This window comes from Sebastes fasciatus, chromosome 18 (genome assembly GCF_043250625.1).
Source record: "Sebastes fasciatus isolate fSebFas1 chromosome 18, fSebFas1.pri, whole genome shotgun sequence".
NCBI lineage: Eukaryota > Metazoa > Chordata > Actinopteri > Perciformes > Sebastidae > Sebastes > Sebastes fasciatus.
Genome location: NC_133812.1, coordinates 9,090,160 through 9,110,394, shown reverse-complemented (window position 1 = coordinate 9,110,394; position 20,235 = coordinate 9,090,160). Strand labels below are relative to the sequence as shown.

The 20,235-nt window shown below is 42.9% G+C and overlaps 1 protein-coding gene across 4 annotated transcripts in view; it reads right to left on the bottom strand.

The window, feature by feature from the left end:
* The window catches only part of ccdc85cb (coiled-coil domain containing 85C, b), a 57,763-nt gene that overhangs the window by 3,274 nt on the left and 34,254 nt on the right, over positions 1-20,235 (bottom strand). Inside the window, exons 2-6 of one of the 4 annotated variants that reach the window (XM_074616520.1) lie at positions 15,697-15,776; positions 14,449-14,490; positions 7,904-8,008; positions 2,310-2,402; positions 833-931 (exon numbers count right to left, since the gene is read on the bottom strand). In XM_074616520.1, the coding sequence (XP_074472621.1) occupies positions 833-931; positions 2,310-2,402; positions 7,904-8,008; positions 14,449-14,490; positions 15,697-15,776 (419 nt within the window). The remainder of the gene's footprint in view (positions 1-832; positions 932-2,309; positions 2,403-7,903; positions 8,009-14,448; positions 14,491-15,696; positions 15,777-20,235) is intronic. The other 3 variants (XM_074616521.1, XM_074616523.1, XM_074616522.1) reach the window with 3 other exon arrangements.

The window sequence follows — 20,235 nt, the reverse complement described above, 5'->3', positions numbered from 1 at the left end:
AGGAAGAGCGAGACAGGCACACACAGAGGCTGAGAGACTGAGAGAGTAAGGCTAGGAAGAGAAAAAAAAGACTTTCTTCTTCAAGAGTGAAAACTTCAAATGTTCACAGTTTGACTTTGAGCTGCAGAGACTGACTGCGCACACACGCACACACACACACACACACACACACACACACACACACACAGGATTCAGGAGAGCTATCTCTGCATCTCTGTCCTCTCTGGTGCTGAGATCTCTCCGCGAGAGAGTGAGAGGGGCCCCCGGGGGATCCCAGTGATATTACAGAGGTACTATTGTAGTGCTCCCCAGATTCCTGGCCTGTCACATACCTCTGCAGGGCCTAGATAGCCCTGCTCTCGTTTTCTCTCTCTAATCAGCGGACCTTTTTATCCCGGGCCGGGCCTTTCAGCACCGACACAGAAAGATGGAGGGAGATGAGTGGTGGGAGGGCGGAGGAGAGGAGGGAATGGAGGGGTGAGGCGGGGGTGTTCTTTTCCCTGCCGCTCCAGTTTAATTGCTCTGACAGCTCAACTACGAGCCTCTACTCAGGGCTTTCCAGTATATAGTTGGCTTTGGAGCAGAGATAGAGAGATAGATAGATAGAAAGAAAGCGAGAGAGGGAGCGCTGCGCCCGGGACACTGCCGCAAGTGTCATTCCAAAACCAAATGAGGCCTCCTCATTAGTGAAAGCAGCTCAAAAAATGACCTGATTTGCACCCAGTTAGAAAGAGGACTAACTTACTGACCAACAGACAGACAGAAAGACAGAACAAACAGGAACATCGTGGACACAAGAGAGGAATTGTCAGGGAGCAAGTGTTGCACTCACGTTGCACATCTCTCGCACAATGGCCTTCTCTTTCTCACTGAGGTCGTCCTCGTAGTCCTCCGGAACCTGCTTGTCCAAGTTCTCGTGGACCTCCAGCACCTGGAGACAAGTACCAATATAGTAATGTTACAGGGAGCAAAATCAAAGCTTCACAAATGTAAATGTGCCTGTTCCAAACTTATTTTTTCTCGAAAGCTGCTATGTGTAACATCAGTTTTTTTCCACTTTTCTCACTTTAAGGTTTTAAACTCAAATCGGACGATTATTATCATCACAGATGGACTTTTTTGAGGTCAATGCAACTGAACAACTTGCTGTAAGTCAACTTACAGAAATAACTTTAAAATGGAAATTATTCTTTTTTTTATCAATTTGAAAAACGCCAACAATAACAGGCTGAATGAATGAAGTTAAACAAAATGACAGTAGGCAGCAACAAGTGGGACTGAAAGGAACAGTGTGTAACATTTTGGAGGATCTATTAGCAGAAATGGAATATAATATTCCTAACTATGTTTTAAGTAGTGTAGATCCGAGTCCGCCATCTTGCCCCGCCATGTTTCTACAGTAGCCCAGAACGGACAAACCAAACACTGGCTCTAGTGAGAGCCTTTCACGTTGCTACGTTACCTGAAGGCCACCGTAGTTCTCCGACATGCTTGTGAAACTCATGGATGTATAAAGAGAACTGGATACAGCGCAGGAGGCGGGCTCCTGTTCATTCCTATGAGAGTTGCTCAGTAGCGAATGAAGCCAAAATGGCTCGACTGCAGAGTAATAAAGTACCCGGATCATCCGGTGAACTTCCGCATCCATCGGGCCCATGGAGCAGGCGTTGTAGTGTTTCCTTTAACTCAGCCGTCTCATTCACATGAACGGAGGAAGGGAAATACCTCTGGATTTGGCTATTAGTGCATTTTACAACTTTTAGGACCTAATGATTTAAATAAGGGTTATTCAAGTGTTCTTACTGGGAAGTTGATTTACCTAAAAAAACAAATATATATCCACTGATTTACAGTCATCTCTTTCCCAATGTAAGTCAATGGGAAAAAGTCTTTTTGGAACCAATGGCATCATGTGACAGACACGGAAGTTGTAGTATCACCGTTTGGCCACTACAAAAATTTGCTTCACAGCCCGGCGCTCTTCCGGGGGTCTTGGTGAAACTGCGGTAACGTGTGACCGTGGTACCGTCTGACTTCTGTTGCTCCTAAAGTAGTGTTATTATGGTAAGGATGGCCTCTGACTGAGGAGAACGGCGTTGCCACGGTTTTGCACTCGGCGGCTTATCGCAATCTTTGAAAGGGAGGAGTGAGCGGAGGTGTAGATGCCGCCAAATCCTACACTGTACCTTGAAGTCAACATGGAACAGTACAAATCTAAGATTTCAACTAGTGTGATGGTGATCAGAACAAAAAAACAGTTTTCTCACCCATTTTAACCTAAAATCTAATTGATTAAGTGAATGTAGTACCTTCATGGCGTGCACCACGGCCTCTGGCTTCTGGACGCAGGACAGGTAGCCTGTGGCTGGAGAGGACTCGCTGGTTGGGAGACGGCCGGTACCCTGGGGGGAGAAAAATGAAGGTTTTGTGTCATGTCTTCGTCAGTAGTCAGTGCACACAGCTAGAGCATGAGCAAGGAGATGAGAGAGAGAGAGAGAAGGGGGTTAAGAGGCAGGTCTAAACCCACAACATCTGGTGGACATGTCAGACTCCTCTCTGCTGTCACACAGGGTTTAAACCAAGGAGTCAAATGAGCACCACCTCACTGAGCTCCTCTAAACCGCTCTCTCCTTCTCAGTGGCTGTTTGCTTCTGATTTAACACGAGAGATTTCTTGTAGTGCAGCGCTGAAAATGCCATCCCTTTCATCCCGACTCAAATCACCTCTCCCTCTCCCCCTTGTGTTTTTCTTTTCTCCCTTTCTGCATTCGACTCCCAGCCAGGTCTGCTACCTGCACATTGTGATTTTAACCCGGTGTGATGGGAGCAGCCAGCCAGGAAGAGGACCAGGGGGTTGCTTGACTCATCCTACCCCCCGGTTAGTTCCAGACAGTGGCTCTCTGTTAGAGGGACACAGAGATCCCTGGGACACACAATGGCGCCATTCACTGTAACCTGGCATCGGGGCCCTGCATTAGACACAGCTCCGTGGCTCTGTTAGCCCGGGTTCAATTCTCCGCTCGCTGCTGATGCGTTTGTCAGCTCCCTCCGCACCCGCTGGCCCCGTTTAGGTGCCAGAATGAGCCCACACAACCTAATAGCACAGAGATAAAATAATAATCCCACCGAGGCCAAGAGGGATGTTTTGTGGAAACTGCCCAACAGTCTATCCATATCACGTCAACCACATGAAAAATAGATTTTTTCGCAGGTTGGACAACTGTATTGAATGTACATTGATGATTTTATGACATTTATGTATTTCCTCATTGATGATTTTATGACATTTATGTATTTCCTCAGATGGTGAAAGGTCATCAATAGATCTAAACTGTGCGAGAAAAAAGAAAGATAGCAGTGGTTTTGCTCTTTTGTTTTCACGTAGAAGTTGATGTTATCCACGCACAGTTATAAGATAAGATAAGATAAGATAAGATATACTTTTATTGTCCCCGTGGGGAAATTTTTCCTGGTATTACAAAAAAGTCAAACATGCATACATGATAGTATGGAGATGAGAGTCGCCTGCCATGAGGTATCTCATTCATGAGCTTTGATATCAGGAAATCATGAACAAAATGAAAAGGTTAATGTGAATTTTGTTGTTTCTTGTATCAAAAAGGTTGCTGTTCCACTGCACGCCCCGAAGTCTCGGAGTGTCCTTTGAATGCACTAACAGGAGTCTTCAAAACACTCCCTACATGCAACTCAGCTATCATTTTGTTATGTATATTAATGCTGATATGAGAGCGGAAGTTTCGAGAAATATAAACTGTAAATATTTTTGACAAAACCTTTACTTCACCTAACAAAAGAAGCCGAAGTTCTACAATGTGAAGTGTGATTTGCCTAAACGATATACATGTACATTCTATGATCAACGAATCGGTAAAATAGACTACAGATTTGACCAGACATTCATTGCCATTCAATGCCACTAATTTCTTTAACGCATTAAAGCTAGAGTGGTATTATATGAAACTAGAAAACCTAAGGAATCCATTGGTAACAACCGAAGGAGGTTAAATAACGCTCCATACTTAAGTTAAATTTTAGAGAGGAAAAACTGTAATGACCTTTGACCTCAAGATATGTGAATGAAAATGGGTTCTATGGGTACCCACGAGTCTCCCCTTTACAGACATGCCCACTTTATGATAATCACATGCAGTTTGGGGCAAGTCAAAGTCAAGTCAGCACACTGACACACTGACAGCTGTTGTTGCCTGTTGGGCTGCAGTTTGCCATGTTATGATTTGTTCTGTGTTGTTTATTGATTTACAATAATAAATTCATACATTTGCATACAGCAAGCATATTTATCCACTCCCATGTTGATAAGAGTATTAAATACTTGACAAATCTCCCTTTAAGGTACATTTTGAACAGATAATAAATGTGTGATTAATTTGGGATTAACTATGGACAATCGTGATTAATTGCAATTAAATATTTGAATCGATTGACAGCCCTTTAATGCAGTAATAACACAACTTTGACAAAGAAATAAAGTCAATGAAATGCTTAGTGTAATGGAGTCTGCAAGCTGATTTTTAGACCATGCTAAAATTAGTAGAAACAAGTGGCTGACTGGAAGGTGGAAGTTAAGCAAAACACTTAGTTTGGAAAATGGCCTGCAGGACTTTTATTTTGTAGGATAAAACATAAAAACACGCTGGCAAGTTCCTGTAGAAATATGGATAGGAGTGATGTGTGGGGTGGCATATATTTACTGTATGACACACTCACATTGCTAAATGCATCACCAAGGTCCACATGGGTGAGAAAATGTTAAAAACAAACATATTTCCCACTGTGTGAAGTGTGTTTCTTCTTGTTTAAAAGGTCACTGCAACAAATAGCTTCATTTTCCATACAGCTCTTCTGCCGTGGACTTTGAAGTCAACTACAAGGAAAAAATAATATGTAAATCACTGTCGCCTTCTTTTGATGCTCTCTACTGTGGGTTAAAGCTATTATTTGAAATGTGTATGTGTAAACACTTCCTGCCAGCATCTGGGCCAGGTTTTTTTTGTTTTGTTTATTTTGTGCTGGAGCCACGCAGTAAAGAAACAGATTTGGACAGCGCAGAGACACAGCCAGCTCCGGGCAATGTTTACTGTTCATATGGATGTACAGTCGGGGACGGCTCGCCTGCATAAACAGGCCTGATTTAGGCCTTGCAGGATGAAGGGGGGGAACAAACGCTGTCAGAATCAATGGTTTGTAGTCGGAGCATACAGTATCAGAGCCGACTGTTGAGTGTTTGTGAGGATCGCGCAGGCTGGCCGCTGCTTTTCTTCTCTCTTGCTCGTTTTCTATCTGACAATCTCACGCACACTCGCTGACCTGAAACCGGGCCTGAACGAGACAAAGGCTAAATCTAAAGGATGAGCTGATAGATTAGGATGGGTACACACAACGGAGAGTCCAGTTCACTGAAGTTCGGCTGTTACAGTCTCCACATCTCTCATCTTCTCTTTCCTTCTCTCTCTCTCCATCTTCCAACGAGGGCTTTCTCTCACACGTGGATGAACTCGGGCCACATTAGAGAGCAGGCAATCGATCACGGAGTGCGTCTCCGTGTAGTTGTCACGACAACAAAGCCATCCTGAGAAGAGGACTTTAATCGCAAGAATAAGTTATTCTTTGCTGCATGCAACCGATATGCCAGTATCCTATTGTGAGCTTGCTGAAGTCTGTGCTGGTAGCCTGACGCTAAGAAATCCCACATGTAGCCCCCCTAAAACTTCTATTTGTCGTTTTCACAATTTGGTTTTTGTACGGATTAAACAAAAAAGATATAACATGTCAATTAGTTTAGACTCGGCGGTGCGAGTAGATGGATTTTGTTACCTTTGGACAAAGCCAGGCTAGCTGTTTCCCCGTTTCCAGTCTTTATCATAGACTGTATATAAGACGTGGACGTAGTCAACGTGACGTCACCCGTTGGTTTGTGGATGCCGTTTTGAAGCCTCGAGTCTGGAATTTCGCCAGTCGCCATCTTGGTTTTTGGCCGTCGCCATCTTGGTTTATGGCCGTCGCCATCTTGGTTTTCAGCCGTCGACATCTTGGTTGTTGGCCGTTGCCATCTTGGTTTTTGGCCTTCCCCATCTTGGTTTTTGGCCGTCGCCATATTGGTTTTTGGCCGTTGCCATCTTGGTTTTTGGCCTTCCCCATCTTGGTTTTTGGCCGTCGCCATATTGGTTTTTGGCCTTCCCCATCTTGGTTTTTGGCCGTCGCCATATTGGTTTTTGGCCTTCGCCAGCTTGGTTTTTGGCCGTCGCCATCTTGGTTTTTGGCCGTCGCCATCTTGGTTTTTGGCCTTCGCCATCTTGGTTTATGTCCGTCACCATCTTGGTTTTTGGCCGTTAAAGGGTTAAAGTTCTAAGACGAAAACATGGACAACTCCCAGACCGGACAACGCTGTGGTAGTGACCTGTCAATCACAAGGTAGCCAAGCCCTGAAGCATCCCCTGCTTTATGGTCTATTTGACTGTAAATGGTACCATCATTTACAAAATGAACATCATGCTGTATTGAAGAAGACTTGAAACTAGCGATTGAGACCATAAACTCATGTTTACAATGTTCAGTGAGAAGTAGGCTCATTTTCTCATAGACTTCCACACAATCAGACTTCGTTTTGCAACCAGAGGAGTTGCCCCCTGCCTAACCCTAACAGACAGAATACAAGTTTAAGGCACTTCCACTTTTGCTTCACTTTTCAGACCCCGAAGTTGCCCACTGGTCTTTCTGCTGAGCTAAGCCGACCGGCTGCTGGCTGTAGCTTCACATATACCGTACAAACGTGTGTGTAGTATCAATCTTCTCATCTAAAAGTGTTGAACTATTCCTTTAACCTTACTCGTCAAGTCACTTTGTAAATGTAAATATGACTTCATGACGTCGTGTCAGCGAGGAGCCAAAATTCACACCTCAAGTCGACATCACGGCCTTGTTTGCTGTGAACATGAACTGTGAAATTAAATGCGGAGAGACAACCATCAAGATAATTTTTGCAGTTTAAATCCATCCTCCTGCGGGGAGAGACCTCGCGTTGGGGTCAAGGTTTTATGGACATTATTGAGCGGCACGAACCTTCCGTGAGGAGGCGGGTTTGACCTGCGAGCTTAAAAAGGTGCGAGCCGGCTCTGAACGCACTCAGCCGGCGACCTCACACTGGGCCTGTGATTAAAACACAATATTGATTTTTACACAGGGAAGATTTAGTCCTCTGGTTAGTGGTGTAGCCCGGCTCTGACCTTCCTTAAGCAGTCAGAAAACAATTACCCAGCCTCTCCTCCCCAGACACTGGCTGGGTCAGGGGGTGGCGGTGGATTGTAGAGGATTATTACTTTCATAGAGGGATTCAGTTCAAACAGGCCCCGGGGAGGAGGAAGGGAGCTGAAGGGACAGGATATGGGAGGAAGAGAAGGGATGGCTGACTCCTCTTTATTTTCCATTCTTGTCTCGCTGTCTTAGGTTCTCTTCTTCCTCTCCTCTGTCTCATCCCACTCATGCCCTACCTCCTTTCACTCGCTTTTTTCTTCCTGCGTGTCTGTGCGTTTCACTTCCCGTCATGTGGAAGAGTTAGTGAGGTTGCATGTGGAGGTATAATTGGAAAGTTAAAAGTAAAGTGAATTAGAGCTGACAAGACTTGATTCCACTGTGGAGGCACCGGTGCAGTCTTCCCCACAATTAAGTGTGCGTGCAATTAAACCCTCTATACGTAACCACGTTTGTATAAGCATGTCACAGTGTTGATCTTTGACTGTGACTGTTTAGGTGGTTAGGTATGAGTGGGTACCCCTCTATTTGTGTCAATGTGAGTGTTTGCATGTGTGTACCCTTCTTGTGTGGGTCCCTCTGTGTGTGTGAGTGCTAGCCTCCTGGGTACTGACCTTGTGCATGGCGTCCTGGCGTTGGGGCAGCGAGGACAGCTGGGACTCTGAGTGGTAGAGGGTCATTCCCTTCCTCAGGGCACGGAGGTCACCTGGGTTACACTGCTGAGCAATAAACAAACACAAACACACAACAAAAAAAAAACAGATATAAGACTTCAGTGCCGTGTCAATTGAAAATATGTTGGGTGTTGCTTTACTACATGCCAATTAATCCAAATGATTAATCCAAAATAAGATAATACACATGATCTTTCCTGTCATATGATTTTTAAGCTCAGTAATCATTTGAGTTTTTTTTGTTTTTTTTAAATTTTTTCATCATTACTATGACACAAAATCAATGTAATTGCATCTGTTACTGTTAACACAGTTACATCCCACAGAGACATTACTGTATATTACGACTACGTCAAAATGGACAGCTGTAAAATAACCTAAATTGTGTTAGAGCCCAACCGATACTGGATTTTTGAGGCAGATAATGATGATGTAAATACTAGATAATTGCAAAAATCTACTAACAGTACATATTGGCCAATATACTTTTTTTTTTTTTTTTACTGTAATAAATAAACATTTGAGTAGAGCCCGACTGATACTGTATTTTTAAGGTCAATATTAGGATTGATATTTGAGAGTTTAATCAATCCAAAAACAATAAACTCGCCATGATCAATTTCTTCAACACATAACCCAAACAAACACTATCAATAAGGAACCCTTTAAATATGGTTATTTAATAATTCTGATCAAGATATGTATATTGAACAGGACATCTCACAGTCAAGAAGTAACCTCGTCAGGGCTCTCCTGTAGACAAACACTGTGTCATGGAGATGCTATTTTTAAACTACTTTCTGTCTTGTTACTCATTGACCAATGTCTGCAGATATTGGTATTATCAACAAAGTTCATATTAGTCCAAACTAGTTATAAATATGTACAAAAACACTCCCAATCTTTGCATTTGCACTTTTTCTCAGTAAACATGTATACGTCTGCGCTAAATATAGGCACTGGTTACTTGTTATAAGTGGATCAGGTAGGGCTGCATGATGTGAAAAATCTATACTTTGCAGAAATTGCATCATTAACAACATGCACAAATAGGTTGTTCTATGCTAAAAAGTAAGCAAATGACAAAAGAAAGACGTCACACTGATCCGAGCTCATGGTTTGTCTTTGTTGATGAGATTCTCCGGCTGAGAGATGTCAACCTGTGGACTGAAGAGTGTGTGGATTGTACTTTATTCAGTCTGTCCCTCCCAGGTAGCCAACGCTAACTAGCCAGCTGTCTGTCAACACAAACAGTGCTGATTAGTGGGCTCAAAGTGATCATTAAAGTGGACGCCCTGTACTTACTTAAAGCATCTGGTTCTGACAGATCATGCATAGCCGCATGGTTTGGCATTTATTCTTTAAAATATGCGTAATGATGACACGCTTGTAAGTGCTGCAGGTCTGTTATTATTCTTGGTCAACTGTTTTGCACACGTAGGCCTTTAAAGAGAACATAGATGTGCCATGTTTTAGTCACTTTGCATGTGCTAAAGAAAATCCTCCGTCTGCAGTTTCTTAACCCAGAAATGTGTTTATAATTTAGCCTATAATGTGCACTTTATACAATTATCTATTCAAGGAAACAACAGTGTTGCTGCTCACTTGTGAATGTTGAAGAAGTTTAAGTTCCCAGGATAAATTCTGAGAGGCAATTTATGTAACATCGGTATTTATCTGATGTAACAGAATCACGAATCGAATCGATACAAATCGAGTCTGGAGTTTGTGAATCAAAATCAAATCGAATCAGGAGCCAATATCCAGCTCTACAACAACACACCAATACCATTATATCTTTGATAATCTGCTATGTAAGGGATAATGTACAGCGAGCCAATCATTGAAATAAACCCCGACAGGATGATGCGGTGGACCCAACCCTAAAGGGGTTTATTTTACAACAATGACCCATTAGCTCCCCGCTTATTACACTGCTACTTAAAAAAAAGAAATCAATAATTTGACACAAAAATGGTCCACCAGAGTCCGACATCACGACTGCGCCCATAGCAACGGTCTGTTATACATAGCAACGGTCTGTTATAAAGAAATAACAGACCGTAGAATGCTGTGACTGACCAATCAGAATCGAGTAATCAACAAAGCCGTGTAATAACGTCAGAGAATATATATGTTAATATATTTGTCAGGCTCTATTGTGTACATTAAGATCCTCAGCAATGGTTCATTAAGGACCCCAAGGTTCTTCCCCCTCCTACACTGGCACCTGCACTCTCATCGTCACTCTGACGCCGTTCCTCTGAGCACTTCGTTTGCAAAGCTGATCTTTATTTGTTGAGGCTTACTACATAAATGGCACTTCAGTGCGCTCACGTTGTGCCGTCATCGAGGGCCATTACACAGGCACACAGTACCTAAGATTTGTCCTCATTAGCAGCCAAAAGACCACTGGTTCCTGGAGGCAGTAACCAGCCCCGGCTCCTCTCTGTAGGCAGGAACACGGCAACACCGCTGTTCCTTATGACATTTCTCATGTCACGCACTAGTGTTCCCTCTGCGCCAGGCGCGGCGTGTAAACACACGTGATGCCCGGGAGCGCTTGTGCAATAAATAGCCCAAATGAGCAGTGGGTGTGCGTCTATGAATGCGTGGACATTGTGCTGTATTGTCTGTATAATCTCTGTCACATACACAGTTTGCACACACACAAAGCTACAATCAGCATTCCCCTTGTCTCCTCTGTCCTTTGATATCCCCTCATCTCTTCTAGCTTAGTATCCTGCTAGTGTTCCTCTAACCTTTCACAATCCTTCCCTTGGCACTTCTTGATCTATCCTTTGGGTTTCCATATTCATGCCCTCAATTCTGTACCTTTGCTAACATCTCTTTGTCATTTCTCCAGGCTTTGTGTCTACCAGCAAGCTATGCCCCTAAATGTCACATCTGGAGGAGTGACATATAAACACACAATCCATAAATGAAAACATCTGTCAATTGAATAAGAAGACTGAGTAAGATCAGAAATAGTCGTATGACAGGGTCTACACAGCATCTGAAGAATATTCCAGTAATGCAAAGCCCAGATTTACAGACACACCAACATGTCTCCAACTTTACGTCCCTTCCTGAGTTGACCTTGACCACTGAGACCAACAACGCCATTTGTTTGCACTGACAGCCGGGGACAGTTGGCCCTCTGCAGTCCTCTTGGCTAGCCCCTCCGTCTATCCATCCATCACAATGTTCTTGGCGCTGACAGGAAGAAGCTGTGGACGCCACGCATCGTTTCCTGTTTGAGTTATGAGGGGCAGGGGTGATGCCGCCTTGACAAAAGGGTAGGGAGGATGGCAGCGTGTTCCTTGAGCGCCATAATTTAGTGGAATATAAAATAGGGGTGGGAAAGTATCGATACGGCAAAGTATCGCGATATTTTGTGTGGCAATATTGTATCGATACATGAACGTCAAGTATCGACCTTTTATTATATAAACTATTAAACTCTTCCGACGGCCACTGGCAGGCCCAGACGCTATATTCTGTCTTTCAGAGGTTGTAGCGGGCTACAGTCTTAAAGCTAGAGTGAAGCTACTATCATATATGAAATTAGAAAACCGAAGGCATTAGTACCAACCAATCATGTCATGTTAGCTTGTCGGGAAGAACACTAAATATTGCTCCAAATTTACACTGAATTTTGGTGAGGAAAAACTGGCATGGCTATTTTCAAAAGGGGTCCCTTGACCTCTGACCTCAAGATATGTGAATGAAAACTCTGAGATGAACAGAGTGAACACTGTATCTTATTAGATAAAACAGATGTTGACAAACTGCAACATTTTCAGTTGAAAATAGGTAATAAATCGCAATATATCTTATTGTAATACTCAGCATATCGTAAAATGTTTAAAATCGCATTAATATTGTATCGTGGGGCCTCTGGTGATCCCCACCCCTAATATAGAACACAATCGGATTAATCTGAGTAGCCTGTGCTAGACACTGGGTAGAGTCTGACCTTACATTTTTCATCATCTTACTTAAAATACTAGGACTAGCTAGCTCTACGCTGCAATACAACAACAATGCAGTTTCTTTATTTACATGGGTCCTAAAATTGGTGTGGTAAGAATGCTAACTGTTTGCCTGGGACTGCACGTTTAGCTTCAGTGGTTTACCACAATATGATGCATGTAGAGAGCATCTAGAGCTGATAGTTGTCAAGAGCATTGTGGCTAGAAGGTGACACGCAAATTGCGAAACTCTCGTGAGATGGTTAAGGTTAGGCATTGACCTCGAATGGTTAAGGTTAGTTATTGACCTTGAATGGTTAAAGTTTGGATAGGTCGTCAGGCAGCGAGTCTCATGAGAGTTTTTGCATGTTTTTGCAATTTGCTGGTTACCTTCTAGTCCTGACCAGAAATGAGAAACCTGCTTTTGTCTACCTCTGTTTGAAATAAAGGACCTATTCTTTAAAAATTTACAAAATATTGCAAGATTGTAAACTGTATTATGCAACCTGCGAGAAGGGAAAGCTTGTCGTAGTAGCGTTGAGTAACTAAACCATGTGCAAATCCATCTTCTTTTCACCTCTTTCATCACTCAAATCCACTGGACCCGACTGCGGTCCACTCTCACAAAATGAGCTCAATTAGCCCGCAGTTAACGGATGGAGCGTCATCTCAATCTGCCATATGAATCATTCAGTTCTCGGAGTCACACCGGGCACTTACATGTTAATGATAAAGTGGAAGTGAGCATGTAGGCAAAAGCCACAGAGTGCCTCACCCTTCAGTGAGCTAACAGAGATAAGTAACGGTTGAAAGACATGGGAGATCAGAGGAGGAGAAAAGAGCAAATCATGTACTTGCAATGCGCCGGAGCATGTTTCGAGTACGAACGTGGGCGTGCACGTGTGCACACACCTGTTTTTTTCCTCACTGTGTTTTACACCTGTGCCGTGCAGGCCTTGGTTCATTTTCACCGTGGGACCTTGTTGTTAACTCCCTCCCTTCTCTCTTTAGTACAGTTCGGCCAAGCTGGTTTGGAGGGTCAACATTCCAGCTATAAGAGGCTATTGTTTCCTTCAGGCTCAGCACAAGTTCCACTCGAACTGTTTCATAACACAGGAAGTTAGGCAATATGTCCATTGAGGCAACTAATCCATTGTAACAATTCCACCTGCTCGTTATCAGACACATTAGTAAATATGAGCCATATTCTCCAGATATGCTCTATTGTTTCCATTATTTACTGGAGCTCATTACCAATCTTTACAATTCAATAGAAAGCAAAGTTTATTAATAACACAACCATCAAGGTAGTATTTTTGTTAACTCCAGACATTCCTTCATTCTTCAGTTGCACTCAATGTCAGCCATGCATTATGGATACCTGGATCTACCTGTGTTGCCCCCCCGTATCCTAAATTATTCAGCCCACCAGACGTCCCAGACAAGCCAGGACAAGCGTGTGTCATTAGTGCACCGAAGCACAATGTAGCATTCATTCACCTGGGGGTACCTTGTACCAAACACAGACTGCGCTGTGCGACACACAGCTCCCAAGGACAGGAAAACGGCTTTCTCGCCAAGATAGACCACATACAAGCAAGGCCACCTGTGCTCGTTTGTTAGCATAGCATGCTAGCAGTGCATAGCAGGGACTGGACACAGAAGCAACACCTCTACAACGTAATGCAATCCAATTCATTTGGGCTTATGCAACACTGACACTGTGTCACAAGGGTGATTCAGTTCCATCGTAACGTTTAAGGCCGCACTTTGTTGTATTGGACTGTATTTTGACGGACAAAATATCACGTACAACGCCAAGTACGCCCGTATGGCCTTCAACATATATTTGACATTTTGGAAAATACGCTCATTCACTTGACAAGAGTTAGACGAGAAGATCGATACCACACATGTCTGTACGATAAATATGAAGCTAGCAGCCGCTTAGCTTACTAGCTTAGCATAAAGACTGGAATCTTCTCTGTTTTTACACTTTGGTTTTTGTACAAATTAAACAAACAAGATATCAAGTGTCAATTGGTGAGCTTTAGAGATACTTTTGTTGCCTTTTGACAGAGCCAGGCTATAGCTGTTTCCCACGGTTTCCAGTCTTCATGCTAAGCTAAGCTAACCAGCTGCTGGCTGTAGCTACATACTCAGTGTACAGACGTGAGAGTGGTATCAATCTTTTCATCTAACTCTCGGCAAGAAAGCGAATAAGCGCGATCACCCAAAATGCCGAACTATTCCTTTAAACGTTACCATAGAGTTGATTCAGCACCTGTGTGAAAGTGTCAACATCAACTCAACCTTATATCAATGTTTCTGCGGCTGAGTGCATTATATTGTACAGGTGTTGCTTTTAATGTGTCCACCCTCTGCATTAAGCAACAAGCTCAAAGCTGTGAAAAGTCCCACCACCACCACCAAACGGATAAAAGAGTGAAAAGGCAAAAGAGGCTCAACCAGCAGACGAGCCAACAAACAGTGACGTTTTCAGAAAGTTACCTTTTTCGTCGGTAATTGTGATAAACTATACCGGTTATAAGCCTATAGGGAGAGAAAAACATAATAGCGTATATGTTCATTATAGATTATTCTGATTACTGGCAATGGCAGTTCATTTTCATGCTCTACTAGTCACAACTGTATTCGATTAAAGTGTAATTCTATTAGATTCTATATTAAGTTCTATTATTAAAAAAACATACTCATCCCAACCTCAAATGAAAAGAAAAGAAAAAGAAAAAAAATCCCACACATCATCACTTCAAATGTGAACAAGGACTATTAGTCGACTTTACGAAGCAGGGTCAAATTATATACGTCTTGACTGCTGTGAGACAATGTGTAGCACCTAATTGTAGCACTTAAGGGCTAATTATGAGGATCATTTAGGTTTCGTATCAGTGATTCCAGCCTACACTCTCTGCCTACATATGAATCTGCTGGGAGATAATTGGGGTAAGAGAAATCACTTCTTTTTTTTTTTTTTAAGAATAAAGGCTTTGATTTAAACTGTGAAATTCCAACTCGACTGTCTGCAGCCTGACTTGCATTCAAATGAACCGAATCACATCATGAAACAGAAAAACGATATATGAAAGAGATGCATGGATGTATCTCATGCTGTTAAGTTTTCACCGTTAATTAATGAGCCGTGTTCCACAATTTGATCCCCTAAACGTGACCAATTAATATGTTTCGGTTATAAAATTTCACCAACGTCTGTGGTTGTGTAACACACACCTCTGCTGAATGACATGTGAACCCCTTGTGAACCAGGCCAAACATCCACCCCCCTCCTCCTCCTCCTCACACTCCCACCTCCACCCGCTCAGCCCTCCATCCTCCGAATTTGGGAGAAGTCAGAGCAAGGTCAACTTTGGGAGAAATTCTTTACTCTGTCACTGTCACTTAATGCCTCTATCCCCTCCTTTTTCCTCCTCTCATCTCTCCTCCGCTCCCACAGTTCGCCTCGGGGACTAACATCACTGCTCGCGAGTGAAGCTTACTGACTCCCCATGAATTAAACATGGATAAACATATTCTCCAACTAACGGGCAGGCTGTTGTGAGGGGGTGGCTTCACAAGAGGCATCAAGCAAACCACTGGATCTCATCGCAGCTGTCTGGCACATGTTTTGGGTGAAGTTGCACAAGAGGTGTTTAGTGAGGGTATAAGTTCAAATAGTACTGGACTGGGCTGCGGCAGTAGCATTTACACGTATACAGCATCTGTATGTGTGTACCTCACCTGTGTGAGAAGCTTATTGTTATCGTCCTCCAGGATCCGCACTTTAGTCTCCAGCTGCCTGATGTAGTTGGAGGGGGAATCTAGAGCACAGACGGAGAAGAAAAGAGGGGAGGGGAAGTGATTAGCATTTCAAAGACCTCAAAAGGAAAACAGGCAGACACGACCAGTGGAGCAAAAGGACCACATAGAGCTCAGAAGGCTGCTGCGCACTTCTTTTTGAGAGACACAGAAACTCATTCTCCAAATGCAGGGTGTTCACATCAGGGTTAAAGTCTAAAATTGAAATATGTGAAATATCTTGTCTCGTTATTGAAGAGGGATCTTTTCATTTGAAACTCCCTCGACTAAAATAATTAGTTTGCAAGCCAAAAACAATACGCAGAGGTCTGATTTTGCTGCTTGTTATGAATTAGGATATTCGACTGCGTGTTTACACGTCTAGTCTAGGTATCAGCAGGTACATGAGAGGCCCTGATAATAATTTGAGTAGTGATGCAAATACATTTTGAAATGTACCTTATCAACATGGGAGTGGGCAAATATGCTGCTTTATGTAAATGTATGTATATATTTATTATTCTTAATAAATTAACACCATAAAACAGTGACAGATATTGTCCACAAACCCTCACAGGTACTGCATTTAGCATAAAAAAATGCTCAAATCATAACATGGCAAACTGCAGCCCAACAGACAACAACAGCTGTCAGTGTGCTGACTTGACTATGACTTGCCCCAAACTGCATGTGATTATCATAAAGTGGGCATGTCTGTAAAGGGAAGACTCGTGGGTACCCATAGAACCCATTTTCATTCACATATCTTGAGGTCAGAGGTCAAGGGACCCCTTTGAAAATGGCCATGACAGTTTTTCCTCGCCAAAATTTAGCGCAGGTTTGGAGCGTTATTTATGTATGACATGGTTGGTACCAATGGATTCCTTAGGTTTTTATATTTTCATGTGATACCGGTATCTCCACTCTAGCTTAAAAACTGAGTCCGGTACAACCTAAAAATCGCAAATTTGCGTTAACACATTAACTTTGACAGCCTTAGTATTACACCAATGCTAAATAAAGGTAACAAGTATCAGACAAATAATTCTAGTAGGGCTGCAACTAACAGTTGCATTCATTATAAATCAATCCGTCTATTATCTTTACAACTAATCCATTATTTTAGCCTAAAAACATCAGAAAATAGTGACAAATCACTATTTCCCAGAACTAGCGTTACATCTTCATGTTGCATGTTTTGACCAACCAACAGTCAAAAACCCAAAGATGTTAAATTTACAATCAAACAAAACAGAGAAAAGCTGCACATTCTCACAAATTCCCTAAATGTAAGCCTGTTAGCTTTAAGGAAAACTGTTAACTACTACTACTAGTATCATGCTGCAAATCCATCCACCATGTGTAGTACCTTGTACAAAGCCTTCATGTGCTATAAAAACTAGTCGTAACTTGATGTCAAGGGTCAAGCACCGAGCGTTCCCACCCAGATTAGCACTGCTTGACCTAACTTTTGACCTCCTACTTGACTGGGGCCATTTCCCAGTTGGGCCCAACATTCTCCTGCACCACTCATTCATCACCAAAACACACATCAATGCCATATTTGAGATTTTTCGCAAAAACTGTCTCTATACTGTACACACCTGACAAACAATGCAACCGTGGCCTAATTGCATTCGCAGAGATTCCCTCGGCTGTTATTTCTGCGTTAACATGAATCAACTCCGCTGGGTTCAAACCGGGGACAGGAGCTGTGTGAAGCGCGGAGGTGCAGTTTGACTCAGTAGGTGGCACGGAGCCTGTTATCTAAAAAGGCATGTTTAATTTACAGTGGGATCAAAGCCGAGGTACGCACAGGAACCGCACTCCGGCAACTAGTCGGGAATACACCACTGCGCACACAGCTTTATTTTGTTTTGTTTTCTAAGTGGAAGTACAGAGAGACAGAGAGTGGAGAGGTATAACAAAGCCGGTGGGGAGGTTGCTGATGAATATGCTGGGTTGAGTTAAGATGCAGATGAGAAGCCACCGCTGTAGGGTACCGCACACACGCACACACACTAAATCACAGCTTGTTGCATCAGTGAGGTAACTCTGACCTTAGTTTGTTTATAACTCACCATAACAAGTCCAACCAGCCTGTGTTTTATTCATGTAAACTAGTTGGTCCCCACTTTGCAACCAGGGGGCGTTATTCTGCAGACATACAATATTAAAAACTCACTCAGAGGCAGCCTGGATTCTGTTGATTTGCAATGACACACAGTCAGAGATGATAGCTGTACATTTGTGTCAAACATAGGTGAACATAAAGTATGTTTCTATAGGCAGCAGGTGAGGGTCAGCTTTCTGCAGGACCCCGAAGTTTTCACAATCAGGGTAATAGATTAGGGGAACCAAATGTAGCTTCCTGATAAATGCTAAACTGGCTTTCTAAATGAGGTATTAAAGACTTATACTATAGATGACAAAATAATGTGTTTCTTCCACAGCTGAACAGCAGATGTTTGTGAAATTCAGACAAGTACACCGTGTTCTCTCTCAGCACTAAGCCTGTCCTCTCACTTCAGCATCACTCCAAATGCTGCGTATCATTAATACAATTAAAACGTGCCAGCTTTAGTTCAATAATATAGTAGAGGATGATGAGAAATCTGATTACTGACCGGTTGCTTTTAACTGATATCTCCTCATAACTTCTTGTGTACATGTACACATGCTACAAAACATGGCGTGAACTAATGTGAAAGCAGTGTCACTAAAGAGGTCTCTTTTCAATTGATAGGGCTTTTACATATACATGTGCTGACTTGGCTCGACTCTGTTTGACTCAGCACGGATTTGCATCTCCATTACAACAGGGCTACCCTATTGAGGGTGTGTGGTGGTCAAAAGAGCGGCTGTAAAAAACGGTGGATAAACACAAAATGTCCTATATTCGTCACAATAAAAGTCCCCCCGTTATTTTTGCTGCTTGTTCTCTCCCTCTCTGCAGTGTTAGTAGACTTGTTTTTATTGAATAATAGCTGCTGAGATAAACATTTAATTCTCTATAAATTCTTCACAATACAAGACCCCCTTTATTTTGATAAAGGCTTTTATTATGAAGCAGCAAAATCAGGAAATGTTGGGTTTTCATCAGCAGCAACTTAACCCGCGACTCTATGCAGCTAAAAGCGAAAGCGTCACCGTAACCCCCTCGGAGGTGGGTGGGGCGCACTGTGGCCCGACTCCGGAGATAGTCCATCTTGGGCATGGCGCGGCATGACTTGGTGCGCTAAAACTGGTAATGGAAACGCAAATCAGCGTGGCAATGTTTGACTTGGCGCGGCAAACAGTGCTAATAGGAAAGCCCAATAGAGTGCTACAGGAATGAGTCCTAAAACCTGGATATGAGTTAGCATTTTAGCACTTCCGGTTCCCTCGTCTGAAAGTCAATGGGTTTTTTGAATGGGTTTTTAGTTAGATGCCTGAAATAAGGTCTGTGGTTAACACAAGCTTAATAGATTTTAACATTTAGTTTTTTCAACATAAAATACATCAATAAATACCGCACTTCTGAAGTTTAAAGCCTTTATGTGTCTTTAAAAAAGGCAGTTGCTAACAAGTGGCTAAATGAGACTACTAAACGTCATCACGCCAAATCGTCCGCCTTTACAGCCTCGTTGTGTAAACTCGCGCTCATGCGCCCAGGGCGATGCTAACTTCCTGGTTGGCCTTCAAAAATACATCATCCCTGCAGTACTTTGTAAGTTACAGAAAAATTCATAAATGTATGATGGCAAAAAGTATGCAATTTGAAAAAAAATCATTTCCAATTTGCTACCAATCCAACATCTTTTCACATGTACAAAAAGGATCCTTTTCCCAAGACCTGAGAGTAGGTGAATGATAGTAGCCCCAGCAGGGCCTGCAGGCCTATCTATACAGGAGGGCCGGTGCAGACAGTGCTGTCAGTTGGCTGGTTAGCTGACGGTTGGACAGCTAGAGGAAGAGGCTGCAGTGGCCACAGCTGCTAATCCGCTCTTCCTGCCTTGTGACCCCTCTAATCTGGATTCATCTGCTGGCCTGACCTGCGGCCAGATCTCAAGCCGATTAGGATGAAGGTTCCTCAGCCTCCAGTCACCACCAGCAAACAATAAAGAGAGAAGCCTCAGAGAGAGAAGGGGGGGAGGACGGACAATGAATCTACATTGCTTTGTTTCTCAATGGCGTGCATATTTAGATTATTTACAGAGATTGAGATCTCGCCATCGGTAATCCAATAAACTCAAAAGTCATCCGAGTCTGTCAGGCTTATTTTTTATCTCCTCAGAGCGAATTAAACAAAAAACTAAGATAAGCAATCAAAGATAAATATTGATTATACAGCTCGGGCGATTTGACTAGAGCGCCTAAAGTGAGGAATTCCACTGTCATGAGCAGTCTTCACATACCACAGCAACCATCTCTCCCTTCCTCTCCCCATCTATAAGCCTTTGATGTGTTATAGGGGGTTACGCTAAATCTCGCAGAGCGCAT